The 16172-nt window shown below is 31.3% G+C and overlaps 1 protein-coding gene across 1 annotated transcript; it reads left to right on the top strand.

Moving 5' to 3' along the window:
• The first annotated feature begins 1705 nt into the window (after window positions 1-1705).
• Window positions 1706-14327, top strand: LOC139516335 (haloacid dehalogenase-like hydrolase domain-containing 5). Its single transcript, XM_071306388.1, has 8 exons — window positions 1706-2250; window positions 7288-7494; window positions 8160-8363; window positions 8782-8818; window positions 9861-10035; window positions 11150-11195; window positions 11637-11776; window positions 12858-14327. Exons 1-8 carry the CDS (start codon window positions 2137-2139, stop codon window positions 13249-13251), a joined length of 1317 nt encoding a protein of 438 aa, XP_071162489.1. The 5' UTR covers window positions 1706-2136; the 3' UTR covers window positions 13252-14327.
• Window positions 14328-16172: the final 1845 nt, after the last annotated feature.

The raw sequence follows: 16172 nt of genomic DNA, 5'->3' as shown, positions 1-16172 counted from the left end.
AAATTGGTCTACACTAAAGTCCAAAGGGTCCAAAATTAAACTTGGTCTGATTTTAACAAAAATTAAAATCTTGGGGTTCTTTGATATGCTGAATCCAAAAATGTACTTAGATTTTTTATTATGGGCCCAGTTTTCAAGTTGGTCCAAATCAGGATCTAAAATTATTATATTAAGTATTGTGCAATAGCAAGTCTTTTCAATTGCACAGTATTGCGCAATGGCAAGAAATATCTAATTGCACAATATTGTGAAATAGCAAAATTTTTTTTAATTAGAGTTATCTTTCTTTGTCCAGAATAGTAAGCAAGAAATATCTAATTGCAAAATATTGTGCAATAGCAAGATTTTTTTTTAATTGGAGTTATCTTTCTTTGTCCAGAATCAACTTAAATCTTTGTTATATACAATATACAATGTATATTCACTTTTTACTACCAACTGATAAATTAAAATAATCTTTACCATTCAGTGATAACAAGCAGTTTTTTTACATCTTAATATTTTATGATGTATTTAAATGAGTAGTTATTGTTGCAAACTCCATTAGAAATTTTAATTGAGATTAGTTTTGGAATAAGGGAAAGGGGGATGTGATTAAAAAAATTGAAAATTGGGTTCAATTTTTCTCATTTGAAATTTCATAAATAAAAAAGAAAATTTCTTCAAACATTTTTTTGAGAGGATTAATATTCAACAGCATAGTGAATTGCTCTAAGAGAAAACACAAATTTTAAGTTCATTAGAACACATTCATTCTGTGTCAGAAACCTATGCTGTGTCAACTATTTAATCACAATCCAAATTTAGAGCTGAATCCAGCTTGAATGTTGTGTCCATACTTGCCCCAACCGTTCAGGGTTCAACCTCTGCGGTCGTATAAAGCTACGCCCTGCGGAGCATCTGGTTTATAAATATTTTTTAGTAAAAAATATATTTAGTAATGTTACATACAAATGTGTTTTCATGCTTTTAATTAATATTATAAAGTTATAAATTATTTATTTATGAACATCTTCAATAATTTTCTTTATTGTACTATATTTTTAATGCTTGATATTATGATAAAATGATTTTAAATTATTATTAATCTTTTTTATTCTCTAATAATCACATCAATGAACAGTTTTATTCAGTGCCGGCTAAATAGCAAATTTGCTATTTTGCCGGTGCCGGTCAAATAGCAAATTTGCTATTTAGCCGGTGCCGGTCAAATAGCCACTGCCTTTTTAAAATGGGAATTGCGCTGGCTACGTTTACAGGCAACAGGTAACCCTAAAGCAATGATAATGCTGCCTTTATGGGCGGTCCAGGATTTAGGATATAGGAAATTTCTTTCTGAGACAAATGCCTGTGTGGGACAGGGTGAAATTTGAAAAAAGCAGGGCAGGAATTTGAGTAAAAAAAATAGCAGGATGAGCAACTTGGCAAAAAAAAGGCAGAATGACATAAATATAAAGTCAGGACAAACAAATAAAAAGGCAGGACCGAAAAGAGTAAAAATTAAAAAGGTAGGTCCAGAGATTACAACTAAAAAACAGACCGAAAAATTGGATCATAAGTCCCCCCTAAAAATTATAGATCTATTAAGATAGAACGGCATGTCATTTCAGAGAAGATCCATCTTTAAATTCCACACAGAGTTTTCATTGACAGGCAAGTTCTATCAACAGGGTCTCTAAAACAAACACTGCTTTGGTTTTTACAAGGATTTGTATAGTGCACTATACAAATCCTTCTTTTTTACTATTAGTATTGATAAATGTAAATAAACATTTCTTTTAAATGTTGATGTAAATGATACAGATCAGAACAACATGACATGATGCAGTGACAGTTTTTACTATATATATAGTATATAATATTAGAATAGAAAGTCCCTGCATGATGCAAGAATTTCATCATACAAAACTTTCGGAAGTTCTTTGGTTTTATCTTTACTTGCTACAGAAAGAGTGCTCCGAATGCTGAACAACCGGTTTAGCATTAGATGTTTTGATTCTTTACGATCACCTATTGGAAAAAAAAGTCGTCGAAGAACCAGTCTTTTAATGTCTTAGCATTTCTGAACAAGTGATTGGTCGCTGAAGTCACACCTTCCACATTGTTTATCCGAGGTCAAGGTCTTTATTTAAAGAAATGTCGATCATTGGAAAATTAAACTTTCAAGAACTGAATAATTTGAACTTATGTGTGAAGAGATTGGCTAAACATTGCTGTAAACGACAATTCAACAAACAGATTTCAAGTTCCGTAAGTAATTCATTATACTTTAGTTCAATTCTGTTTCATAAATTTAAAATTATAAGATAATTTTGAAAACTAAATCAGCTGATTGTCCCAACTTGACCTTTCATAAACATTCGCCAGTTTTAGTGTTAAATGAACAAATAAAAAAATAGGAAGAGGGAAGAAAAATGTGTAAAGGTATTTATGAATGATGTATGGTCCTGATAAGTTGTTCAATATTCTATACTTTTACACAAATACAGCGTGGTTATACACAAAATTATATGCAAGGGGAAGTAATAATATATAATTATAGTTTTCACCCAAATTTGGTTTTCCAAGACATAAACTAATGTGTTTAATAGTAGGATAATGTACAAATTGCAGATAAATGTAATTTGTTTGTGATTTGATTGATCAAGGCAAAATAGATCTAGCTTCTCGATCTGCACTAGGCATGAGGATTACATGGGAAATACCCTCTATCAATCATGCCAATAGACCACTTTTAAGTTTTTCCTTCACCAGAAAAAACTCGTCAATTATGCACCCCTTTTAGATCTCATTTACCAGATAAAGGGAATTGCCGGTATCCCTGCACTTTCAACATTCATCAAGCGTCTTAGTAATAGTTATTGTGCAGGATAAACTAGTAATATTGTTTGATCTGTACATGTAGGTATGTAATCACAATTCCCTTATGACAGCAGTGCTGATTATCATCTATGAGAATTCAATTTGCCGAATAATTCGTGCAATATATCATCATAGTTTTCCAACCAGTCACTCAACATATGAACGGAAGTGACGATACCCCTAAACGCACCAATGGTGTTCACTAAAACCAAAGTTTTTGACTGAAATGCATTTAACTTGAAAGTTGTCTATTATGTCAATCAATTGTATCTGATTTTATGCCCTAATGGGCCCTGTAGTTTGGGAAATAAATATACATGTATACTATTCTATTCTAAAGACTCGCTAATAATATATTTTTTTTATGCCCCACCTACGATAATAGAGGAGCATTATGTTTTCTGGTCTGTGCCTCCGTCCGCGTGTCAGTTCGCTTCAGGTTAAAGTTTTTGGTCAAGGTAGTTTTTGAAGAAGTTGAAGTCCAATCAACTTGAAACTTAGTACACATGTTTCCCATGATATGATCTTTCTAATTTTAATGCCAAATTATAGTTTTGACCCCAATTTCATGGTCCACTGAACATAGAAAATGATAGTGCGAAGTTCAGGTTAAAGTTTTTGGTCAAGGTAGTTTTTGATGAAGTTAAAGTTATATCAACTTGAAACTTAGTACACAGTTCCCTATGATATGATCTTTCCAATTTTAATTCCAAATTAAAGTTTTGACCCCAATTTCACGGACCACTGAACATAAAATGATAGCGCGAGTGGGGCATCCGTGTACTATGGACACATTCTTGTTTTGAATGTATTTAATCATAGACATGATAGACCAACAGAATGATTCCCACATTTTTTTAATATTTAGGTACATGTTTGTTTCTATTTGGTACATATGTACTATACATTTGTATATACAATGTAAAGACATGTAATACTTGGACATGTCACCCTCCCTTGGTGTCCAGTCGTACAGTCGGGACACCTTATACATGTAATACATGTGTATGTACAAAATGTATCAACCCCTCTGCACCAGACACAAGGATAACAAGCCAGGTTTACGCATCTGCTAAGCTCATAATATTTAATCTAAATTGTCTATCTACAAATGATCTACAGTCTACATACATATATATTTACCATGTGTGTCTGTCTCCAACCTTACCATGCAGCACTGTCCCTGGGTGGCATTTGCTTTTAAGTTACATACATTTAGCAACAAAATTTGCCAATTTATTAAAAGTGATTTTTCATGTTGGGGTGTGCCTAAGAAGGAGATTTTTCTTAAATTTTCTTTGTATACATGTATAATTGATTATCGTTTATTGTTGATGTTTGAATAATTATATGCTTTATGAGCCCTAATGGAAATAAATAAAACATCTCCTTTTTCTGCATTTGTTCTTGTTAATATTGGTCTAAGATTATAGATCTACAATAAATATAGCCTACATCATTCACAAGTAAAATAAAGACAAACAAGCTTGATTACTTCTCATGTTGTAAAATTCAGACTAGGCACTCACACCACATCTTCCTTTATCTATAGAACTAAATTCGAAAAAACAAATATTTTGTATTCTAGTATGTACATGTACATGATGTAGATCATGATGTAAATCTTTAACCAGGAAAATTTGTTTTGTGAGTTTCACTTTTGCTTGCAACTGCACCATTATCAATGATACATGTATTCATTGCCAAGCAAATGTTTTGTATCTTCATGTACATTTGCCATGTACTGCTATTGATAAGTGAGATTTTAAAAACAGCATGTAGTCCAGTTTCATTAGAGGCTTTTAATAGAGACAGCTTGTTACAAGAATCTACCACACTCATTAAAATATTACATAGAAACAAAAACTTACCGGTAAAATAACAACTACCACAACTACCGCATATAGAGTTGTTTGTAACAAGTAAATGTGTGAGTGGGGAAAATCACACCATTTATATATACTGAAATTTCCAGTCACCCAAGTCGGAATCACGTCTTATAAGGAAGCAGTACACAGTTAGGAAAAAAAACGTAAAATTGACACTCATAATTATTTCCTTCCTATCTAACAAATAAGGCTTACTATTTGTGTTATGCATGTTTGTATTTATGGAATGAGCATCTTCCATAGATTTTATTAGTGATAATGGTGAAAAATAATCTCTTTTTGGTGTAACCATTGCAACAATCTGCATTTATTTAATTCAAAATATTGCAAAAGATCAAAATAGCTAGAAAGCCAAACAAGTACAAAATTCAAGAGCATTGATGATCCAAATTCCAACAGATGTGCCAAATAAGGCTAAGGTTATTTATATTTTGGATAAGAAAATCCTTAGTATTTTGCATACAGTTTTATTTAAATTTTGTATATTTTTTTATTTTAAAGTCAATAAGAGATCCCAGTTTGTCATATGTATGGTACACAGTATGAAAATTAGATTCTCCTAAGATTAAGTTGGAAGCAAAATTGCAAGCTTTGTTTTTAAAGAAACAGCATGATTCTCATGTGATTGAAGTAAATGTTTGATTTAAAATCATCTCTCCTCACTTCTTTCTTGTATGAAAGATAATATATTAAAAATAAAAACATGGAATAATACAGGGGCGAAACCAGCCATTTTAAAAAGGGATGGGGGCCCCAACCCAGGGTAAAAAGGGGGGGGGTCCAACTACATGTCCCCATTCAAATGCATTGATCATTCCAACCCCCAGACACCCCCCTGATCCGCAGCTGTATAGTGTATTAATATATTGTATAAGACCTCTATCCCCTCTTGTTCCTCAATCAATCTGTTCTTTCTGCAGTAGAATTGAGTATTAAATATTTGGTTTTAAAGTAAAATAGACCTGTATAGATGTCAGAATAGTTAATTTATTTCTTCTGTCTATTTATGAATTTGAATTTCTTTTCACATCTAACTTTTTAAAATGATACTTTTATCATCCTGAACATGCATGAGATATTTGTCACTGGACCAACACTCAATCCATCCTTCTCATGATATGTTATGTTTTTGAAAGTTCATGAAGTTAAGCAAACTATAATATTTGGTTTCTGTTCATATATTTATAAGAGCCTTTTTTTGTGAGCCTCTTCAAAATCATTTTGTAATTTGACATATTCAATGTTGTCTTTTCTGATAACCTGTGACATTCAAGGCTATAAAAAATGACTTGAAGTTGGGTTTTTTAAAAGTTTCCACAAACTTCTATCATGTCTATATCCTGCTGGGTGCCACTGGATGTTATGCAACCAACAATCAATCAATATAACCTGCTGGGATTCAATTATTGTCTTCCCTTGGTAGTATTAAGAGGAAAATAAGGCAGTTATATACAGTTTTAGGAGAGAAAATTGCTAAGATGACTTAGAAAGTTTTGAAGTCGTATTGAAACAAGTTTTATTCATACTGATGTTTAGATAATTACAACTCTCATTTAGTGCTGTGTTAATTAAGTAAAAACAGAATGTAATTGCATTAGGCTGAAAATCGAAAAAATTAATCATTTTACAAAATTGTTTTAACTATTACTATATATGTAATTTTATTTTTCCTGTAAATGCTCACCAATTAAAGCTTTTATATATAAGCTTTGACTATTATATTGTTCAGTATCCCAGTTTTGAAAATGTTACTGTTGTCTGAAAAAGTCTTTTAATTTACCATAAATCCTATTGCATGTAAGTAAGATATCTTGTTGGTTAAAATGTCTGTACTTGAAAATACTGTGGTGTCCCAGGTTTAAGTAAGCCCTAGGCCTAGCCACCTAAGCTTAAAAAGATCTATATTAGTTAATAATACTGATATTCCTTATTGATTGGGACCAAATCTTCTGATCCTTTGTAAAACTGTCTTGAACAAAATTTGATATAAATAAATGCAGTGTTGCTTTTTAGGTCTAATTACTTGACTTAAGATTAGTTTAAATTAGCAGAATAAGATCCATAAGATAATAAAAAGTAAATTTAAACCTATAGTTTGTAAATCATGTGAGTAATTATAAATTAAATAATGTTTTGTCAGATGAAATAAACCAGGAATGCACTACATGTATATTAGGGAAAAGGAACATTTCTAGTATAATTTTTGGGTTTTTTTTGTCGGGTAAATGCTAAAATGTTCTTTGCTTATTTCTTTGAACAGATATCTATACATTATTTCTCATATTCCTTTTGAACAGCGATATATTTTCTGTGATAAAAGTAACATTCATTAATTGAAAATCTGAACAACGATTTATTTTAAAAGTGAATTACCAGTATAAGTTACCTTGATTGTGACCTTGGATTGAGTCAATGTAGTCACCTTGAGAAGTAATATATCATACAAGTTAGTTGTACTGTATGATTATTTTAATCTTAATGATCTTTTTTTATGTACATGTACAAATGTATTTTATTGTGTTTATTTATGTTTTAGACACGATGTGGTAAGTTTGGTTTCCTTTTTGACATTGATGGTGTCATTGTAAGAGGAAAACGTCTTCTTCCATCAGCTAGAGCTGCATTTGAACTGCTGATAGATCGACATGGACATTTTCAAGTTCCTACACTTTTTGTTACAAATGCTGGCAATAGTTTACGACAACAAAAAGCTGAACAGCTATCAGAATGGTTAAAAATAAAGGTATTAATTTGTTGTCAAGTATTCCTATGGAACTTGTTTTATGAGTTATAGCCTTTTTACAAAATGCTTTGAATTTACAAAGTGCATTTTATTTCCTGTAAATTTTACTGTTACAACTACACAAATAATCATCAAATTAGAGTTTTGCCCTTAATTTCACAGTCCACTGAACATAGAAAATGATGGTGTAAGTGAGTCATCCATGTACTATGGACATATTCTTGTTTTTGTCTGAACAACTTTTGTTTTCCAAATTTGTCTTTCTATAACTAAAAAGTACAAGAATTTGCAGTGGATTCACTTGAGTTTACAATTAGAATACAAGCTGTTCATTTACTGGTAGAGTTATTCTAATATACCATGATTTGAATAAATATGTACAAACTGAAATTAAGCTGATTAAAATCATTTTTCATTGAATTGATTTATTTTTTTCAGAATTAAAATAAAAAACAAAAGAGTGTCAGTGAATTTTATATCCTAATTCTAGTGGCAAAATCTCATTCTCTAATAATTAAGTAACAAAAATCTAAGTATAATATGTTTGAATAGATTTGTCATAATATTACAATTCAATAATTGTGTAGTTAATTAAATTATCCATCCATATTATTACGATAAATAATTATACACATTTTTTTAGTAATTGTTGATGCTTATTTCAGGTTGACGCAGATCAGGTTGTGATGTCACACAGTCCTCTGAAAATGTTTCGACAGTTCCATGACAAAAAAGTGTTAGTCACAGGACAAGGGCCAGTTGTAGATATTGCTAAAGGCCTAGGATTCAATGATGTGATAACAGTAGACGAGATACGACATATATTTACCAATCTTGATATGGTAGATCATGAACGTCGCAAATCTGCTGTAAGTTACCACAATACAAAGACATTAAACCACAAAATTTACATATGCACAAGTGTATTTAGGTGTAAACCACATTTTACAATTCATCACATATATCATGTATATGGATATCCTAATATGTTCTAGACTAGTATTATACACGACTACCAAATATCTGCCACTCACAACAAATTCATTGACGTATCGAATCAGGTCTAACTTAAGACTACAACTAACAAATTTCCTGACTTGGAACAATTGCTTTTATAAATGAGATGCATACAATGCCAAATCTGTAGAACTATACCCATCTCCACAACAGCTGTCAAAAAAAAGAAAACATGGATTTTAATAAATTGTTTGCCTCTAAATTAAGAATGAGTTTTATTTTAATTTGTATTATAAGGTAATTTTATGATTTTCTGTTTGTTTTTTCCAGCCGTGTGGATTTCAAGATTACTTTCCAAGAATTGAGGGTAGGTTTTAAAGAAAGGAGTATGTTCGATAAGGTCCTAAAATGGCCCACTTTTTTAGCGTAAATTTCAAATTCGGATTTATTGACCAATACATGTATCACGATAAATTATAGCTAATACATTGACTAGATAGGATATAAGCCATTTTGTTTAAAATTTTACGTTTCTGCGTTTCATTATGACGTCACAAGTTGTACTCATATTGATTTTTCACGAAAAAATCAATGAAAATGGGTAAATTTCCAAGGATTATTTGACAGGAAACATAGAGCGCATACGTCGACAACAAAGATCTTTTAAAATAATGTTTGTGAAGACATTTAACATGTCTTATTTGAATATTAAGCTTGTCGACGCCTGCGCTCTATGTTTCCTGGTCCTTTATTTGGTTCAAATCCCGCTGATGTTGTCAAATTTCACCAAAATCCCTTATCTTGACCGTTTTGGAATGTAAAAATCGTTGTTTTAGAATTAAACTTTGACAAAAACAGCTCTGTTTAACTTTTTCACATGTCTTTAAGGCAACTTAAAACAATTATTGTCTTGTAACCATGAACTTTATAATTGGGGCCAAATATGGCACTTACCGAACTTACTCCTTTCTTTCTTAGATCAGATGAAGCCATAAATAAGATGCTGACAAACATTTAAAACAGCCTTTATGAGTGCCTTTTGAAAACCAATATGTTTAATATCCATATAAGCAGTATAATAAATTTTCACTGAAATGGGATGACTCATAGTTTCTTATCAGAACATCATAAACATAAGAAAGAACCTTAAAGAAAAGACATCAATAAAACCATTGGTCACTAAATGGTAGCATGAATTACTTTTTTAAAATTAACATTAGATTCTGAGAAACAAATATATGTGTATAAATAAGTGAATTATACATTATTTTGAAGGAATCTGTCAATAACATTTAATATACCCAACTACATTGTCTAAGGAATAAATTTGACATTTCTCCTCAATGTTATCCAAAGGGATAAAAAAGATTATTATATGTAAAAAATTATTTCCATATTTTATTTTGCAGCTGTGATATTATTTGGGGAACCAGTGAGATGGGAGACACATTTACAACTGGTAGTTGACATTTTATTGGCCAATGGAAAACCCAACGAAGCCCCAAGTGAAATCCCTTATCCACATCTTCCAGTTCTAGCCTGTAATATGGATCTATTATGGATGGCAGAAGCTTCCATGCCTAGGTAACTTCATATTTCTTTCATTTTAAGCTTTGGTTATAATTCACTCATTGTGAATAATACATATAGGACAAATGTGAGATTCCCATGTTAATAAATGTTCATATGTTACAGGTGATATATCAAGGTAAGATTTCCTTGCTTCCATCTTGTATCATGTGATATAGGCTGCCAGGCGTATTTTAAAACATGTACAAATTTACATGTCATGTGTGCATGTGAATGAGATATTTTTCTGCATTAAGGCAGCATATTGTTTTGTATGTTTTTTAAGCTTTTTATAGATGTGGAAAATGAACAGAAGTCTTTAATATCCAGGATTTTGAAGAAGGGAGGACCCTCTTGCAAGCTAACATTTGGAATGATGCATTGTTTTTGTCTAAGCATTTATCATATATATAGCTCCTTAAAGGGGTCTCGTCCCTAAATCCTCCTCTAATTAGAACTGGAATCGGTAGAATATATGTAGGTTCAATGAATTGATCAAAATATATCAAATTGGACTTAGGAACTGAAATTACAAAAAAGTAGCTTATAAAATAAGAAATTTGTGTGTGACATCTTTATACATGGACTGTTTTCTACTGTCTTATAGAAATATAACATGGAAAATACACATAAGTAAAATGTAATCTCCATCACTCGTGTTATAATTATTCTACAATATATAAAATAAATCTGTACATACAAACATGTACAGGACAATATGATGAGTATTAGCAAACATCAAAAGTATAACTGCAATACTTAAAAATGTTTGTCTGTTTCTGGCTGTTATGGTTTAAAAATCTTGTGGTACCTGTTTTATATGCAATTTATTTTCAATTCCTGGATATATTCCTTCAATGACATTATAGCTGTTTACCATTGGTTTAGATGCAGCAAGGATATAACAAACATATACCATTATTGTAGCAGCCTTATACAAATGTCTTTTTGATTATCATACACACAAGTAAATTAAAGTAATTTTTTGAAATACTTTGAACTGATGATAAAGTTTATTTCTTTAGAGTAAAGAAATAGTATCAGTTGTGTATTTCAGATAAAGCATTAAGATTTATAACAGTTACTTTATGGAAACAGTTTTATATACATTTATTATGATTATTTTCAGATTTGGACATGGATGTTTTCTTGTATGTTTAGAACAACTCTACCAAGTAAGTGTGTCAGATACAGTAGCTAAAGGAGTTTAATATTTCTACATTAACTTTTTATTCAACATTAATAAATTTAAAAATAATATTATATTGTCGCCAAAAATTAGGACTTATCATAAAAAGGAGAATGTTCGGTAAGGACCATATTTGGCTCTGGTTATTAAGTTCAATGTTTAAGGATAAAAAATGTTTTAAGTTGATGTAAAGACATTTGATTTATTTACTTATCATACAGGTTTAGACACAATAGTGATTTGTTCTGTAAAACACAGAAGCAGAAGGATATTTTGCATTGTGAGAGTATTAAAATAGTTATGAAAGTCTAAATGATTTTGTCATAAAAGTTAATAAAAGTTTGAATTCCATTTTGGATCAAAGACTTAAATACCTTTCTACAAGATGTAACCCTGCTTTCATCAATTGTGTTTTTTCTTCTTTCAGAAACTTTCAGGCAGAGAATTAAAATACACAGCATTGATAGGTAAACCAAGTGAAATAACTTACCATCATGCAGACCATCTACTTTATCAGCAAGCCAAACAATTAGGATGGGAAAATGTAGATAATATATATTGTATAGGGTATGTAATACTAAAATAGACAAATTACTATATTTCAGTCTATAGCTATTCTATTTCATGTCTTTGAAAGTATATGGTGTGTAAAACTGTAGATATGGGGCACTACGATTGAGTTGTCATCTTTTAGTCTTTTGACTTCTCTATTTAATTTTTGTCCTGCTTCAACAAATGCCATCCGAAAGACTTCAAAGTGGATGTGACAGTGTAAACTATTAACATAAAGCTATATATAAGAAAAATACATTTTGATATGGAAACTTAACTTTTATATAGATGTTTGTGTTTTTGTCTCTTATGCTGATATTTTTTTTTTATCACATTAGATTCTCACTTATGTGTTTTAAGAATTTATATTTGGTAAATTGTATCATTGCAAGTATAGATAAGTAGATGTAGTATGAGTGCCAATGAGACAACTCTCCATCCAAGGCAATGTATAAAAAGTGAACAATTATAGGTCAAAGCATGTCCTTCAACATGGAGCCTTTACTCTCACGGAACAGTAAGAAAGGGCCCAAAAATGACTAGTGTAAAACAATTCAAACAGGAAAACCAACGGTCTAATCTAAATAAAAATTTGAGAAACTAGATATACATTTTTCAGACAGGGTTTATCTTAACTTAACCTCATTTTTGTTGAGTAGGAAATATTGATTTAACAGATCCAGGATTTTATAATGACATGGAGGGGTCCCCTAGGCAATGTGAAAGATGGGGCTTGTTAAAATACAGGCCAATTTATTAACCATATATGTAGCTCCATAAGGATTACCTCTCCCCCTAAAACCACCTCTGTTCACATCATTTGCTCATCAACTTCCTTTAACTTATCATTGTATTGTTATACATTTGTTCACACAGGTCTAGACTGAGTACTTGTGTAGTTTTAAAGGATGAAGCTTCCTTTAGATATGTGTAAATATAGTTTAGTCTTCTCTTTTATTCCTTAGTAAATAAATTTGACAAAGATTGAGGTTTGTCTGAATTTTTTAAATTACAATTCTTATGTAGAAAATAAATTCTCAACTCAAGGTCCTTGTTGATTTTCTATGTGTTTTTAAGCTTTGATTTTATATTGTAGGGATAATCCAGAAACAGATATTTATGGTGCCAATTTATATAACAGATATTTACAAAATCGTGCCTACCAAATGAGAAACATGAAGAAAAAGAGAGTTATAGCAGGGAATTCCTCAACTCTTGATGTGGACTCAGATGATGATGAACTTATTAGTTCCGTTGTCAATACTATAGAGGACGAAGAGTTAGAGAGTAATTACGCTATGAACTGTCACTCAATATTAGTATGCACAGGAGTATATTGTTCGTCTCGGGACTATGTGACTTATGACAACAAGAAACCGTCCAACCATAATCATAGAGACTTTGTTTTAGACCCTCATCTAAAACAACCAAATTATGTTGTGCAAAATGTCCATGAAGCAGTTCAATTAGTCTTTCAAAAAGAACAATGATATTAAAGATTTTAGTGGATTTGTTTTTAAGGATAAGAATCTTGTTAATGTATACACTTCCTTTTATTGTTTTTATTGTCATTATTATTTATTATTTTTTAAATGGTCATCTTTAGATTGTTGTTATTATTATTTCTTTGTTATATCATTATTCCAGAGATGTGAGTACTTGTAATTGCATAGATTACTCTCATGACTCTATCATACATTTCATTGATAATCAAAACATGATTGCAATAATAGTTTTATGATATTATGACTGAAAAGATTTTTAAACTGTTTATGCATAATTCAATATTTTTAAGATTGTTTTAAAGAACCCTTTTAAAAATGATATTGTTCATAGAATTCAGAAAGATAATATTTCCAGAATGATGCAATTATTTCCTGAAGTTTCAGAACTGTAACATTTTATAAAAAAATGACAATAAATGGGAAAGTCCATCATTGTATTCTGTCAAAAGTACTGAATTTGTAGATTATTTATTTTTTTCGCGACTTGTGGAGATAATATTTTATATTGCATATTCACTATTGGTTTTACATGATTTGAATTTTGAATTCTTCAGCTGACGAACAGTTTTACAAATTAATATATAGGCAACTAAACTGCCTATACAGTCAAGGTTTTGCTAATTGTTGAAGACTGTACAGTGACCAACAGTTGCTTAAATCAGCTTCATTTGAACTCTTGGTTATTTGTCTCATTGCCAATCATACTACATCTCCTTGTTTTATAATGAATTGCTATAATTTTGGAAATTTTTGGAGAAAAAAACCCAGTGCATTCACAATTAAAATTACTGGAATTTAAAAAACAATCTATTGTTCAAGAATATTCAAAATTCCAATATTTTGGTTTTAGTAGTTTTGAATTACTACAATTATAGTTGAACAATGAATTAAAGTATCTGAAAAAGATAAAATAGTCAAAAGAACAAGGACAGAAAATTCCTAAAACATATGACCGACTATTATTTCTTTTTCCAGCTTGCATTCTTAAAATTATTGCAACCGTAGGGCTTGCATGTCATGATTAAACAAATAAAATAGATTAAGATCTACTGTATATTGAATATTGTGTGTAAATTTTTCACATCTAACATTTTAATAATATTGCCATATAACTATCACCTGACTAGGTATGTTAGTTTCCATTCTGTTTCATTTATGTGCTTTTTTTACGACCGCAAAATATTGCGGTCGTATATTGGTATCACGTCAGCGTCGTCAGCATCGTCCGTAGACGGATGGTTTCCGGATAATAACTTTAGTATAAGTAAATAGAAACCAATAAAATTTTAACACAATGTTTATAACCACAAAAGGAAGCTTGGGATTGTTTTTTGGGGTTATGGTCCCTAAGGTTTAGGAATAAGGGGCCCAAAGGGCCCAAAACAAGCACTTCTCTAGTGTCAGGACAATAAGTTGTGTATAAGTATTTCAATTGTTCTGAAATTGTACCACAATGTTTAATACCATAAGTAAAAGGTTGGGATATATTTGAAGGGTTATGGGGCAAACAGTCCAGGAATAAAGGGCCAAAAAGGGGCCAAAACAAGCATTTTGTAGTTTCAAGACAATAAATTGGAGTCATCTTTCTTTGTCCAGAATGGTTGTTGAATCACTTAAAACCAATGCTCTATGAAATATTCGTTGAAAATTAGAGTTATCTTTCTTTCTCCAGAATAGCAGTTGAATCAACTTAAATCAATGCTATATACAATATACAATGCAATATTCACTTTTACTACCAACTGATAAATTAAAACAATCTTTACCATTCAGTGATTACAAGCACTTTGATTACCATTCTAGGGTTATGCCCCTTTACAAGTGGAAAAATTGAAGAATTTTTTCGTTTCTGTTCTCTAAATTAAGTATGTCTCAACTAAATTTCATGAAATGTGTATATAATGCTATTTACCTCTAAAATCAGTTCAAGTTCAATTTTTGGCAGCTTCACTTTTACAGTTCTTGAGTTATGTCCCTTTATAATGTTATATGTTAGGGGGGCATCAGCAGAAACCTATGCTATGTCAACTATTTAATCACAATCCAAATTCAGAGCTGAATCCAGCTTGAATGTTGTCTCCATACTTGCCCCAACCGTTCAGGGTTTGACCTCTGCGGTCATATAAAGCTGCGCCCTGCGGAGCATCTGGTTATTTTTACTGAACTGTCTTGATGGTTTTGTGGTAGCCAGCTTGCTAGCCTTGATTGCAGGAGCATCACCTGCTTGGGCAAAACAAAGACTTGACATTTGGTGTTTGCTGCTTCTCCACTTAGCACGCAGCATTTAGGATTAAGAGCAAAGGCTGATCAACCAGGATTCAATTTGAAATTGTTCTTGTATACATATATTACAACATAGGGAAAACTCATCTGGAGTCTGGGTTACATTGAATTCATTTTATTTGAAATATAAGTCTAGTCGGTGGAAAGAGAAAGAGACCGGAACCAAAACAACACAAATGACCTGAGCTTTGGACAAATACTATGAAAATTAGGTCATATGAAATATGTAAGATGCACACATAGTCAATTGTTACATAAGATATTGTTGAGATATGTATAGTTCCATACCAACATCCACAGTGGCAGATCCAGGAGGAGGGTTCTGGGGTTGGAACCACCCCCCCCCTTTTTTTTTTGGACGATCAATGCATTTGAATGAGGCCATGTAGTTGGAACCCCCCTCATTTTAAAATGGCTGGATCCACCCCTGATCCACCATAAAAAGTTGATCTGATAGCTCAAGATTGAGGTCAAGGCCATATGACATTTGTTGGACAAGATCAGATAATGTTGTACTACCATTTCTAGTTGCTGAGTTACAGACATCATGCAGGACATTTAAGCAGACCACTCAAGTGTGAAATTAAGTCATGGCAATATAACATATGAATTCCAGAAGGAAC

This window comes from Mytilus edulis, chromosome 1, assembly GCF_963676685.1.
Source record: "Mytilus edulis chromosome 1, xbMytEdul2.2, whole genome shotgun sequence".
In the NCBI taxonomy this organism is placed as follows: Eukaryota; Metazoa; Mollusca; class Bivalvia; order Mytilida; family Mytilidae; genus Mytilus; species Mytilus edulis.
The sequence above is the reverse complement of the archived record's forward strand: the minus strand, read 5'-3'. Positions and strand labels throughout refer to the sequence as shown.

Excerpts from the sequence above, each read along its gene's own strand:
- LOC139516335 (XM_071306388.1), top strand. The coding sequence starts at position 2,137 with ATGTCGATCATTGGAAAATTAAACTTTCAAGAACTGAATAATTTGAAC. Across the intron at positions 8,364-8,781 it reads ATGAACGTCGCAAATCTGCT|CCGTGTGGATTTCAAGATTA; the intron begins GTAAGTTACCAC and ends TGTTTTTTCCAG. Across the intron at positions 10,036-11,149 it reads GCAGAAGCTTCCATGCCTAG|ATTTGGACATGGATGTTTTC; the intron begins GTAACTTCATAT and ends GATTATTTTCAG.